This window comes from Stegodyphus dumicola, chromosome 3, assembly GCF_044657685.1.
Source record: "Stegodyphus dumicola isolate Sdum_Otavi_A_Nest chromosome 3, ASM4465768v1".
Classification (NCBI taxonomy): domain Eukaryota; kingdom Metazoa; phylum Arthropoda; class Arachnida; order Araneae; family Eresidae; genus Stegodyphus; species Stegodyphus dumicola.
The window spans coordinates 270,431,619-270,446,536 of record NC_140770.1 but is presented as its reverse complement, the minus strand read 5'-3'; the positions used below and the strand labels follow the sequence as shown (position 1 = coordinate 270,446,536).

Genomic DNA, 14,918 nt, shown 5'->3' with positions numbered 1-14,918 from the left:
TAGTGAGCTGAGCAGAAAAGATCGAAATCTCGTACTAGACGGAAAATGGGAGCCTGGAATAATAATAAGTTATTGCAATTTTAATAAGATTATGAGACTTTCGGGATATTTTTATATATTCGCCATATTATTTCGCTATATTCGCAATATTTTCGCGAAATGAAGGAAACACACAAAATGTTAAAAAAAAAAAAAAAAAAAAAAGGCTCCTTTCGACGTAATATAAAAATCTGAAAGCTTTTATATGTTTTCTTTTTAGTCCAAAGGGGCTTTGTTCCTGAAGGACTATTGTTTTCGTTTTGCGGTTTTGCGTCGAATCATTCTGAATGTCCATTTCACTTTTCAAATTGTTGCCACCCAATATTATCGCCCTGTATTATATTTGAAGAAATTAAATAATGAAGAATCTGCATAAGTGTGTGTATGTTTCTCGCATTATGATAAAACAACGGTACTCAGAGCCATCCAGTTTTGAATGACGTAAACCTCCTGCGAATATGGGCATGTGGAAGCCCAAATTTGAAATTTGTTTTATTAGCAAATATATGAACTCGCTTTGTAAACTTTGTAAAACTTAACTTTGTAAAACTCTAACGAATTTTTGACTAACAAACTCAAGAATTTCAAAGCGAGCAATGGCAACGTTGTACAGAAAAAACATAATTAACTCCAGCGCGTGATTCTGTGTACCGGAAATTCTAAGGATATGCTAATTTTAAAATTATTTTGCGATATTGCTCTTGAAATAAATTTTATGGTTTAAGTGCGAAGAATATGATTTTTAATAAGATAACACACAAAATTTTAAAAAAAACGCTGCTTTGGACATAAATTTAAAATCTGAAACCATTTTAGATTCCTTTTTATTCCAAAGGGGCTTTGTCCCTGAAGGACTATTGTTTTCGTTTTGCGATTTTGCGTCGGACTCATAAACGTCGGTTCACTTTTCAAACTGTTGCCACAAAATGTTAGAGTCCTGCATTATATTTGAAGAAATTAAATAATGAAAAATCTGCATAAATGATTGTCTATTTCTCGCATTGTGATAAAACAATGGTACATAGAGCCATCGAATTTTGAATGACGAAATCCTACTGCGAATATGGGCATCTGAAATCCCAAATTTGGAATTTGTTTTATTATAGATTTTATATTTTGTAAAACTTTAACGAATTTTTGATTTACAAACTCAATGCTTTAAAAACGAGAAATGGCAACGTTATATAGAAAAAAAATACTTTTATCTCCAGCTCGCGAGACTGTGTACATCGGAAATTCTAAAGATATGCTTAATTTAACATTATTTTGCGATATTGCTCTTGAACTGAATTTTATGGTTTAAGTGCAAACATGATATTTAATAAATAAAGGTAACACTCAAAACGTTAAAAAAACGCCCCTTTGGACGTAATTTAAAATCTGTAACATTTCAGATTTTTTTTTTTTTTTTTTTTTTTTTTTTGCCTTGAAGTCAGAGGCAGTTGCCTTAAAAGTTCATCTGGACCAGAGCTTTTACCGCTGAGAAGCAAACTTTTTTTTTTTTTTTTTTATTATAACCGATAACTGTGATTATTTTGAGAGTATTGTAATTCGTCGCTGAAATGATCAAATTTGTTCGTGTAAAATAAAATCTAATAAATGTTGGTATCAGTATGGATCATAAATACTGATCGTAATCCATATGGATCGTAATGACTCATCACCGACTTGAAAACAACGCCGGTGTTGAAGAAATGACCTGCCAGGTAAATGAGACTTATTCATGATTATGAGTTTTATAATTTTCTGATGGGACAATTGTAATAATAAAAGAAAATTGTAACGTCATACATTAAGAGCAGAATTACTTTGCACAGTTTTATATCTGTTTTTTTTATTTTAGTAAAGAATATTGATTTATTTCTCTGGTTGTAAAACAAAATTACAGAGGTTGAAAAAAATATCAGAAACTCTAGAAACATTTTATTCCAGATATTGATTGATTTTAAACCATCTACAAACACTGACACTTCACATACCAGAACGCCAAAAAAAACGTCTATAGAATATATAAGTTAAAAACATTACCACAGTTGCTACTGTTTTGAAAAAAAAAATGTGTTTATCATAGAACGCCAAGTAATGCGCTGATAATAATTAACATGCCTGCCGAATGAAACGTAAATACCAGATCTGCCTTCACAGTAGAACATACAGTGGCATGCAGCATATATCAAAGAAAATTACAACTAATTTTATGATGTTATATTTAAAAATTATTGTATTTTTCACAGATACAATGAGCAACTTGAATGAGGTGCATCTTCTCTATTATCAGGATAACAATGAAACTATGACATCTCCTCATTCGGATCTGTTAAAAAGAAGAAAATAATGTTAGAGAAAAGTGAAAATAATAATTCATAACGAAACAACAAATGTAGCAGCTATTTTTGCGAAACCTGGTAACAAATCTTAGTGCATAATTACTTCCTTGTACGAAGTAAAAGAAGTATTGTAATCACGAAAAATTCCCGGTACCATATTTCAAAGGAAATATCGATTTTGACCGCTATCGAATGCAATTTAACGATGTTTTTGTGTGACATTTCTACATAAGAGCAGCATAAAGGACTCTCTTTCCTCAAACGAATTATAAAATTCATTTAAAATGTATTGAAAAGAGATTTTTTCGTGACGTCTGTACGCAATTACGTTAAACTTTTTCTATATATGACTACTATAACATGTAGATGTGCACCTCCCTTTTGGTTGCAATCGGCCGCACCAAAAGTACATAAATTTATATATATATATATGACTCATTAAGCTCAGTTTTTTTTAATATACTCTGATATGTTTGTAAATTGTGCATTTTTTGCTTTGAAAATGATTGAAATGTTGTCCTTATCTTCCGGTTGAGGTTTTTATACCTTTAGTAAATCTGCATGCAATATTTATAGAATTATCAACAATTTAAGAGCTGTTTAAGTGCGTCTAAGCCTAATTATTTTACCTTAGCAGCCATATTTGTTTATATTTGAAACTTAATAGTGGATTTGTTGGCAATCTAGAGAAACTAAGCTTCGGAACAACAAAGATAGCGCCTTTTTTTATTATTGCGATTTAAATCATGCTTAATCCCTTCTGGAATTTATTCGAGGAAATAAGTGTTTAAGATTTACTTCGTTATTTTTAATATAGATATTTTGAGCTTTTATGTATTTTTGCCTCGTCACAAATTAAGAACTCAATAAATTGAATGAGAAATACTGAATCGCCTGTGAAAAACTTATTCTTTTTGTTTCTTGTTTAATTTCTTTTATACATCGTATATTTATTATAGTACTTGGATAGAATATATGGCAACGATTAGATAATTCTTCAGAAAGTATAATTTGTATGCATTCTGTGTTATAAAATGAATGAGATGTAAAGCTGTTAAATGAGCCTAGCTCCAGAGCGTCCCTATGGTAAACAAATATAGTGAATTTTAAAGGTAGCATTTATTCTACTGTTTTTTATGCGCTATCGGAGAAGTAGATTTAATTCACTCCAATAAGTTTAAGTGAAATGCGAGAAAAAATGCGTATAATTTAGTATTCCGTACAAGGAAGCCATGTGGTGTGCGCATCACATTTTTTATTATCAACTACTGTAGGCTACATAAGAAGAAGGTATTTCACAGAAATCGCTATTTATCATAGCCTGGCAGGAATGATAAATAGCGATTTCTTCCAGATATTTGCACAAGTTTGTGTTTTGTTTTTCCAAAAGGATATTTAGTAAAGCAATCAAAAACAAATTAGTTCAAATTTCCTTTATAGAAGAATCTATAAAAATTCAGATAGCGTAAAGTTTTATTAAAATATAATCTTATAACTACCTTAATTGATTCTTTGATTCGCGGAAGTCAATGGTAGTTGTTCAAGAAATTAGTAGTAGTTTCAAAACATTTTGTGTATGATAATAAATACAGCAATAAAGTAGGTAAAAGGTTGAAAAGTTTTGAACCTCAAAGAGAACATGTGTCTTTCTAGGGAATCAGAATTTTTGAGGACGTTAGGTTAAATATCCTGACATACGTAGTAAAATTTTACAAAATTGATGTTTTCTTTTGTCAGCTCAGGTCGAAAATGAATGGGATATCAGAGAAAAAGGTAGTTGACAGGGCCGTTATTCAGTACCTGTACATAACGACCTTACTGCAAGAGTATTCCCGATCCATGGCACCTTTTTGGAAAGGAACCTGTTTCAGTGAATCTCCGGTGTAGGCTTGCAAAGAAGTTATGACTGGGTATGACTGGGTATACGCTTCATAGGATATCGTTTTTGCGTACATGCGCTGCGCAGCTGGCCCACTACAATATGCAGCCCCATATGCATGTTGGCTAAATCCGCGTTCGTATCCATTCGTATTAATTCATCCTACTAACTCTTAAGCCTTGTACGAAATGTCCTTGTGTGATTTCCTTGCAAGAACACTCGAAACTCTAGAACAATGCCATCTACTGCGTCGCAAAAGCATTTCAGACCCTGCATTGCTATATGATTCCGAGTGCGTTCACACTACTCCTCTTAGAAGTTCTAAAACATGGTACTGAGACACCCTGTATATAATGTCTAGTAGTAATACACTGGGAGACAAGCACCACAGGCAGAAGACTGTATGATTTCCAACCAAAAGTTAACCACAATTTAAATAGCCGCTCTTCGCACTCACACAGTATCTGGCAGGCCATGGCCCATATATGTCCTATCTTCACAGATTTCGCCTAAGAGATAGTGACCAAAGTACTTGTGGTAGTACTGATGACCCATATCACTATCTGTTTGACTGCTCGTACACAGGGAATTCACATTTAAAAAGACAAATTGCAATCAATATGCCGGCATGGTTCAAGAGCACAATTAAGAATAAATATGCTCTCAACCGCATTAGAGACTGCAAGATCATTGCTAAAAGCATTGCTGACAGCCTGGAGAGACTTCTTTCCTTGGACACCTTGCCGTCAACAGCCTGCTCCGTACCTATATTAGTTTACTCAATGTCTTTTTTTTTTTTTTTTTTTTTTTTTTTTTTTTTTTTTTTGTTGTTGTTGTTGTTTGCTTTGCTGTTTTTAATTACTTTACTTAATGCCTTATGTTTATTTTAAATTATATTCAATATTATGATTAATCCAGAACTCATTTAATGTATTCTACAATTTGCAATGTATTTGATCATCTTTACATCTGTACCTGATTATTATAGCACATCCTTAATATAACTTGTGCCTAACATGTATGATAATAGTGAAAAGTGTTCCCCTTAGCCTCAGCAATCCCCACCATGCACCTTCTTTCCATGTTCTGGTCCTTATTTTAATGTTCCTCGTTTCGTGGCCAAACCCCGGAGGACACAGTACACGTTCTCCCCTCCCCGGGGGGTCGACGTAGAGAATTCTGCGAAGCTATTGGCTAGGATCTGTACCTGGGCAGTCTCGGCCACGGGGGTATAAAATTTATGAACTTGGTGGTTCTGAAAGCCCTCGGAAAGGTCACTGACTGGCCGCCCTCGGGGTCTGGCATGTTCTGAGCGGTGTGGAACCGTAGCCTGGGGGCTTGTTTACCCCGGTTTGCTGGGTGCTTGGCCCACTGCGACGGGCTCGCCCATGCGACTGGCAGGAGCAATTGACGACCGGTGCTGCCTGGTGTCTTATCCAGGTGGTGTGGTGCTCCCCTGGAAGGGTAATAGTGGAGGTTGAACCTCAATGAAGTGCCCAAAGGGAGAGCAGACCCGTAGTGTGCTAGTTCACGGGGCGGGGAAGCCAAGAACTTACTTACAGTACTAAGCTCTTTATTTATATTTATTCATGTATTTATTTTTAATTCCATCGACGGGATCCAACAGGCTGAAGAGCACCTAACCCAGTGGTTCCGTCGATGATGAAACGAAAGTAGTACTACACACATATGTTCAAAATTATTGAACACTCACACACAGAGAGGTTCTGCTTCCATCATGCGAATGATTCATCTTTCACCCTACATTATGAGCGACATTGCAGACCATGATCGAGTTGCTAGGATTGCTCTCAAGCTGATGAATTAAGGATAACTATTTCACACGAAGTTATACGTGAGTATGATTCTTTTATTTTGTAATTAAACTTCAAATAATGCTAATAAATATGTGTTATTCTCCAGCAAGGAGTTTCATTTTTACATAATTGTGACCTAACCTGTCGAAAATCATTTACATTCTAATAACGAGTAAAATCTATGAAAATTATTTGTTTATGTTTTAGCCCAAAGCGTATTAGCCCAGAACGGCTATTAATTTCATTTTGGCATTTTGGGGCGTTTGACTACAGATGGCGTTTCTTTGTTTTCAAATGTTAGTAAAAAAAGTAACTAAAGAAACTTCTTTTAATTTTCAAATTGTTTTCAAATGTTAATAAAAAATAACTTAAGAAAAGTTTTTCTTTGTTGACCTAAGTAGGAAATGAATTTGAAAACATTTTTTTTTTATATTACCTGTTAATATTTTTTTAATTAAACATACTTGATTCTTTCTTTTGCAATTCAAAATTTAGGTTCAGGCCAAATAAAACTGGCAGATATTTTCCGATTTATTTTTTAAATTTGTATTTTTTTTGTGATTTTTATAAATTTTCGAAAAATATTTTTGAATTAAGACGTATAACATTTTGATCATTATCTTAAATTATATGCATTTCTTAGTATACCTGCAAAACAAAAGAAAGAGATTTTTATTCAAAATTTCCTAAAATAGATGGGAATTTACGTATTGGGGTGTTTCGAAATTTAGTACCTTTGTTTCAAGTAATAATAAAGCCAAATGTGGTTTACGGATCTAAAAATAATAGCTATGATTAAAAAATATAATATAAAGAAAATCATTTAAAAAATGAACGATGCACCTTTTTTTCCACTCCTGCATAATTAAAAGGAAAGGAAAGTAGGTTACCATAAATTAGAATAAAGTGCACCAAGATGAATTTTGAATTTGCCTGTATGTTTCTCGTTAAATTTTATAAAATTTAACGTTTGGTATCAATTTGAGTCGTAGAATCGAAATATGGAAAAATTCAGTACTCTTCTCTTATTGGGGCCGGATTCAGAAAAGTATGTATGAATACATGTGTGTATGCGAGTATCTGGGTATTATTATACATTACATAGGTGTAAACACACGCGTACGTACATGCGAACATATATGCATGTACACATGAATATATCCGATCCAGAAAAAATCCGATTTTGTGTCAAAATACCTATGTTAGAACAACGCTATATTTATATATATATATATATTCAGTCACACTTTTGAGACATGAAAAACGCAAGCTAAATTCCATCAATCGTCCCAGTAGAACTTGAGATATAGAACTGTCCAATTTCTTTTGTGCAAATCGTATATGAGAGAGAATGACACTTTTATTAATAAGATTTCTAAGAATCGCATGAGAGATGACAATTTATTACAGGAGAAGATACCCGTAAGAGAATATGAGAATGAAAGAAAATTAGTGCAAGTAACTTGATTAATTGATCACTTAATTGATTCACTAATTAGCATCAGTTGGGCTTGGAATATACTGCATTCATTGGAAATTTTAAAGTTTTTGCTTTCCACTTTAGAAACGCGATATAAACTAATCCAACTCGATTATTAGGTTGACAATATTTTCTCAGATGTAGGGTAGATATTTAGACATACGAGTGAGAAACAGAAAAATATGCTAGGAATGTAAAATTGTGATCTTGTTCTTATAGTTCTATACAGGATTGTCTGTCTTATTCCCATTTAAAGCTCACAATTTCACTGGGATTCTTGAAATGGAAGTAAGTACTTTTATACTCACCTATAACTTCGTATCCTAATATAAATCCATGAGATTTTTCTGCAGTGTTTTTGAATATTATCGTAATGGGTGCAAGTAAAGTGTGACTTTCTTGTGGTAGGTTGTCACCACAGTATTTGGCTCGTTTGTTGGATTCAGCTACTTCTTGCTCGTATATTTCCAAATAAGCAGACGTGCTTTCACATTACTAAACTAATTCACATTTACTAAAAATAGTTAGTAATTCCTATATTAAATCAGTAAATAAATAACAGCAAACAAAATAATTTTCCCTCGAAATATTTTTATTAAAGGACTTTATCAGTTTTAAATTATACAGGGTGATTCAAAATCACTTTTACAAATTAAGAGGGGGGCTGATAGTACTCATCCAGATGAGCAATAATTACCATAAAACATAGGGTCGCATTCCACTCTCAGAGGCAGAAAAGAAGAATATTAAAATTCCAATCTGTACTTACAACAGTGTTTGAAGAGCGAATGAACGAGACCAAATGTTGCACAATCAGTTTAGTGACAAACTCACAAAGAGTGCACAAAACGGATGAAACCGAAAACTTGTCGTCCGAGTGTTAACTCGAGCTCAGACTTTGATGACAAACACTCAAATACACATCTTTGGCTGGCAAGGTCTCAACCTCGCAAACGACTGCAACAAGCTAATTATATAATCAAGGGATGAATATTATCAACTAACTCCAAAGTCTTCTGTATGCCGAGATTAGCATGAAAAGTTCATGCTGCGTTGCGGCTATCAGAACTTCGTGTCCCATAGAAGGGCGAAGGGCGCTTCAAGTAGAATGAGCACAGCAGAGTAAGTACAGGAAGACAGGATAGAAGATGGCTAACTTGATAGTTCGTATCAAGGTAGTTTTATCTCTTAATAGATAATTTACCCCTAATAATTTAGGTAATTAACTTGTTGCAATCATTTGCGAGGTTGAGACCTTGCCAACCAAAGATGTGCATTTGAGTATTAGCCATCAAAGTCTCAGCTCTAATTAACACTCGAACGCCAAGTTTTTGGTTTTATCCGTTTTGTGCACTCTCAGTGAGTTTGTCACTAAACTGGTTGTACAACATCTTGTCTCGTTCATTCGATCTTCAAACACTGTTGTAAATATAGATTGCAATTCTAATATTATTCTTTTCTGCCTCTGAGAGTGGAATGCGACTCTATGTTCAATCGTAATTATTGTCATCTTGATGAGTGCTATCACCCCCTCTTAATTTGTAAAAGTAATTTTGAATCACCCTGTATATAAGAGAATTACTCAATGCTAATTTTAGAGACTGTAAGATGATATACCTACTAGGCAATATGTGATATGCAATGAAATGTCCCCTGTCTGAGATAATGCGAACAATGCTTTTATTGTCAAGAAACGAGTTTGTATTTTATCTTCACAAGGAAAATTTTCCGGGTGTCTTCATTTATTTTACCAGTACGCTGGTCACCTAAAATATTTATGCAAGTAATTTCTTTGCACTCTCGGCAGCTCTGAATGAGAGTTATTTATCTAGATTGCGGCAAAGCACGCTAACATTATCGACCTAAAAGGGATTTTCGTGGAGGATATTTTAACCCTCGGAGCGCCGTAACTGACTTCATCCGGTCATCAGATTTCTTATTACTTAGTACATCATAGCTTATAATTCAAAATATATTGCTTTTGAAGTAAACTAGATTTTGAGTTATACATTGAGAAAACGATAAAAACTTCCATGCAGGCCATTCATTTTCCAGTATTTGAATCCAAGAGGAATCACCAGTGCTCAGCAATACTACTGCTCTGCCGCTTGGAGCTCTCAATACTGAATGCAAAATAGTTCATGATGCATAAATAATGCGTATTAAACACTGATGCCGATACATCACATCTCCCAAATTGTATAGGTTTTACTTCCTGGTGTTAAAAAGTTTGATTTTTATTCTTAAAACGTGACTACAAATTTCAGCAAGCAAGATGTCTACGTTAATACTAATGACTGTGCAATTATTGTGTTTGGGTATTGAGATAGAATCATTTAACATTTTTAATTATGCTATTAGAATACTACATTTGAAGTTACAGATTGCAGCATGAGAAACAGCAGTAATAAATTTGCGCTCGAAATCAGTTATGTAATTAAAAAAGAGGTAGAGTCATTCTATACATGAAAACAGATAAAAGAGGAATGAGCAATTAGTTCTTTACCTTTTTGATCAAAGTGGGAACTAAGATAATCATCAAACTGTATTTCTATGTACTGGCCAGCTTTTCCAATAGTATAAGTGCAGTTGATGTTTTTGTAGATGTAAGGATAAAAAGGAGAAAATATCTGGCCTCTGCTCTTTGTAAAGTTACCTCCACAGCCTAAAGAAAATGAACGTAACTTTAATATAAATATATAATATGTAATAATAGGAATAATAATAAATAATATATATATATATATATAATAAAATAATTGATAATAAATATATAAAAAATATTTTTTCTAATTTTAATATCCAAAATAAAGGAACCTTTTATTTAAAATAATAATTAAAATATACGTTAATTGTTTCTATAATTTTGACACAAACTGGATTCTTGACGTATCCGAAAACTCAAGAAATTTGGTTTGAGTTTTGCGTTGAAATAATTATGATACTTATAAACTGGCAGATGCTCATTCTTTTCCTTCATTAAACTTATTTTGATACTACCTTAGTTCGTATTCGAATCCTTTATATAATTTAAGTAAAATGACTCTGTATTTATTGTTAATTTCATTAATATACAAATAATTCAATATTATCATCAGTGTTTTATTTTCTTCTCGCTTTTGTAAAACACATATAGAAGAGGTTTTCAAGGAGGACACTGAGTATTTAATTTCATGTAAAAGTGAGAGGGTAAACTAAAAATGTTTTCAGAAAAACTGTAAGAAATCCAAACAATAAAGCAGAATTAAACTGAAGCTGAAAGTTTATTGTGGTATCTTTCTCATTCTAATGAATGACCCAGGTTTTTATCTGTAGTAGTGAGTAGTTTTAATCTCTATCGTTTGGGTAGTATGAACCAAACTTTGATTCATGTTTTTTTTTACTTATTTCTTTCTTAGCTTTATTTCATAATCAAGAGTAATATTTCTCGAAAGGTATACATGTACAGGAATTGGCTCCTTAATGATAGTGCGAGGCGCAATACTAGACAGTCAACAAAATTAAGACACAATAACACGCCGAATAAATACTAATTCAGAAGTCAAACAACAAAAATCAGCGTTAATTTACAAAATTTTCACAGGACTAGTTTCGATGGTTTTACCGAAACATCATCTTCAGCTGCAAAACCGCAAATGAACAAGATAGGAAATAATGTTTAGATAAGATAAGATAAGAAAGTCTGGACAAGAATAAGCAAGTGGCGCCATCTGTTGGCGAAACCAGAACTAAAACATAATTTCTCTAAAAGCCGAAGGCAAATTTGGATTGGAATTAGGATCGTTAACTAGAACAGAAAGATTTTTATGAATGTGAAATGCCTCTAGAAAATCCAGTTCTCCAATGGAAGATGTTTTTTGAATAATTTTGGCAGCAGAAAAATTGAAAGTGTGATTATCGGACCAACAATGTTGAGCAACAGAAGACTTCTGTGTTTCCTTTTTTCTAACATATGCCTCATGTTCTTTGACGCGAAATTTTAAGGCTCTCTTAGTTTGGCCAATGTAAATTAAACCGCACTGGCAAGGAATCCTATAAATACCCCAGGAATTCATATCCGGAATGGGGTCCTTGAGTATAGAAGTTGGAATTTTATTGATGGGAGAGTAAACAACCCGAAAGTTAAATTTCTGCAAAATATGTGCAACTTTATAGCTAATTGATGGAAAGAAGGGAATGACAACAGAATTTTTATAATCTCCTAAAATAAGAGTGTGGCTTTTAGTGTGTTGAGATGAGAATTTTTTAACTGCTTGATTAATAATGTTGGGTGAAAAGCCCCTGTCAATAGCTATTGCTTTTAAATAATTTAGTTCTTCGTCAAGGGCTAGTTTGGAGGAGCAAACTTGAAGAGCACGGAAAACATAGGAATAAAATGAAGCTAACTTTTGTTTAGTCGGATGACATGATTTAAAGTGTGGTGGAAGGCAAACCGATGAAGGTTTACGGTAAACTGTAGTACTGAAGTTGGATGTGTTACGTGTGACCAGAATGTCGAGAAACGGAAGAGAATTGCAAGTCTCAAGTTCAAAAGTGAACTGAATAGCAGGATAAAAAAAATTCATTGTTGAAAGAACTCTATTTAAATCATCTTTATTACCTTCAAACAGGGTAAAAGTATCGTCTACGTACCTGTACTCTTTACCCTGTTTGAAGGTAATAAAGATGATTTAAATAGAGTTCTTTCAACAATGAATTCTATTGATCCTGCTATTCAGTTCACTTTTGAACTTGAGACTTGCAATTCTCTTCCGTTTCTCGACATTCTGGTCACACGTAACACATCCAACTTCAGTACTACAGTTTACCGTAAACCTTCATCGGTTTGCCTTCCACCACACTTTAAATCATATCATCCGACTAAACAAAAGTTAGCTTCATTTTATTCCTATGTTTTCCGTGCTCTTCAAGTTTGCTCCTTCAAACTAGCCCTTGACGAAGAACTAAATTATTTAAAAGCAATAGCTATTGACATGGGCTTTTCACCCAACATTATTAATCAAGCAGTTAAAAAATTCTCATCTCAACACACTAAAAGCCACACTCTTATTTTAGGAGATTATAAAAATTCTGTTGTCATTCCCTTCTTTCCATCAATTAGCTATAAAGTTGCACATATTTTGCAGAAATTTAACTTTCGGGTTGTTTTTTCTCCCATCAATAAAATTCCAACTTCTATACTCAAGGACCCCATTCCGGATATGAATTCCTGGGGTATTTATAGGATTCCTTGCCAGTGCGGTTTAATTTACATTGGCCAAACTAAGAGAGCCTTAAAATTTCGCGTCAAAGAACATGAGGCATATGTTAGAAAAAAGGAAACACAGAAGTCTTCTGTTGCTCAACATTGTTGGTCCGAAAATCACACTTTCAATTTTTCTGCTGCCAAAATTATTCAAAAAACATCTTCCATTGGAGAACTGGATTTTCTAGAGGCATTTCACATTCATAAAAATCTTTCTGTTCTAGTTAACGATCCTAATTCCAATCCAAATTTGCCTTCGGCTTTTAGAGAAATTATGTTTTAGTTCTGGTTTCGCCAACAGATGGCGCCACTTGCTTATTCTTGTCCAGGCTTTCTTATCTTATCTAAACATTATTTCCTATCTTGTTCATTTGCGGTTTTGCAGCTGAAGATGATGGTTCGGTAAAACCATCGAAACTAGTCCTGTGAAAATTTTGTAATTTAACGCTGATTTTTGTTGTTTGACTTCTGAATTAGTCAACAAAATGCTGTTACTCATTATATATGTTAGAATAATTTCTATGAAATATGAAAAGAAATAGAGTATTTAAATCATGCTGTAACTATTTGTAAGCATGGAAATGTTTCTTTATTCCAACATTTTGATATTCTCTTTTCAGCCTGCGAGCATACACAAAGAGCGTTAAATCATTTTAGAGCGATTCTGGGGCTTTATAATTAATGCTTAGAATGTAAAGAATTATTATTTAAATATTTAATTTGTTTTTGTTATTATAATTCGATACCGTGCTTTTCAGGAGATGAAGGCTATTCGTAAAATTTCCATAGATATTGCTTTCCTTTCTTCTTTCAGTTTTTCCAAGAGTCCGCCCTCCTGATCCATGATTACTCTCAGGAAGGGTTCTTTTCAAACAAGCCAAAGGCATAGTAATTAGTATTTAAAGTCACTGAATTTTGCAGTAATACATGCAGTTCTTATTTGAAACTTAATGTTTTCAAAGAAAGCAGCCGTAACTTTCAAAGTAGACTGGTGTTTAAACATTTGTCTAATTTCATTCTTTGAAAGTCGTTGGAGTTACGAACTAAAATTTCTTCTGTTATATTGAACATAAAATATTTTCTTGATATGTTGATATTAACACTTTATTTTTATTATTTTTGATTTCAAATTATAGCGGAGAAACATGCAATAACCATAAACTCCTTTACTGAAACGACTTTGCATTGCCTTATCTACACGCATGTCCACAAATTAAAGATGGATAATGCAAAATCACGCAAAGGAAGAGTTAGAAGCAAAACAAATTTGACTTATTTGTAAAGCTTATTTATTAAACAAAAGGTAAAGAGCAAAAAAAAGATGCTATATGTTTGATATTATTAAAAAAAATTAGCGATTTTTCTCCCTGGAGCAAAATACAAAAAAAACCCTATTTACAAAAAAACAATATTACATGATTGGTATGATTGTTAATACATTGTATGTCTCCCAGATGATGCAATACAGTCCGTACAATGCCTAGGCATGCTGAGTATCAAATTATCGATCTGATCTTGGGGGATATTATACCACTCAAAAAGCAATGCTCTCCGAAGTTCCGGTAGACATGTAGGAGGAGGTTGACGGGCTGCAACTCGTCGGCCATGTATGTCCCACACGTGCTCTACTGGATTCAAGTCCGGTGAGAATGCTGGCCAGTCCATACGGATTATACCCTCCGATTGAAGGCATTCGCTTACGATGTTTGCACGATGAGGACGGGCGTTGTCATCCATAAACACAAATTGTGCGCCCATGGCGCCCCGAAACAAACGTACATGTTGTTCCAGAATGCCGTCCAGATATATTATGCTTGTCATGGTTCCAATTTGAACATGAAGGTCAGTTCTGGAACCCAGAACAATTCCACCCCAAACGAGCACCCCTGCACCACAGTAACGGTGTCGTTCAAGAGATGTTTTCTTAGTGGTAACGGGTACCTGGAGCTCTCTAAATGAAAGTCCGGCGAGAATCAGACTGCAAGCTAAACCTGGACTCGTCGGAAAACCTCGCACAAGCCCACCGTTGCGGTGTCCACAATGCATGCTCTCTACTCCAGGTTAACCGCAGGCGACAGTGAGTTGCAGTAAGTGGAACGCATCTGACAGGTCTACGAGCATATAGACCAAT

The 14,918-nt window shown here is 33.9% G+C and overlaps 1 protein-coding gene across 1 annotated transcript in view; it reads right to left on the bottom strand.

Moving 5' to 3' along the window:
• Window positions 1-1,943: 1,943 nt before the first annotated feature.
• LOC118204101 (cubilin-like) overlaps window positions 1,944-14,918 on the bottom strand; it is a 59,241-nt gene continuing 46,266 nt past the window's right edge. Inside the window, exons 11-12 of the mRNA XM_085812502.1 lie at window positions 10,049-10,207; window positions 1,944-2,353 (exon numbers count right to left, since the gene is read on the bottom strand). Coding sequence (XP_085668628.1) covers window positions 2,331-2,353; window positions 10,049-10,207 — 182 coding nt within the window. The 3' untranslated portion in view covers window positions 1,944-2,330. The remainder of the gene's footprint in view (window positions 2,354-10,048; window positions 10,208-14,918) is intronic.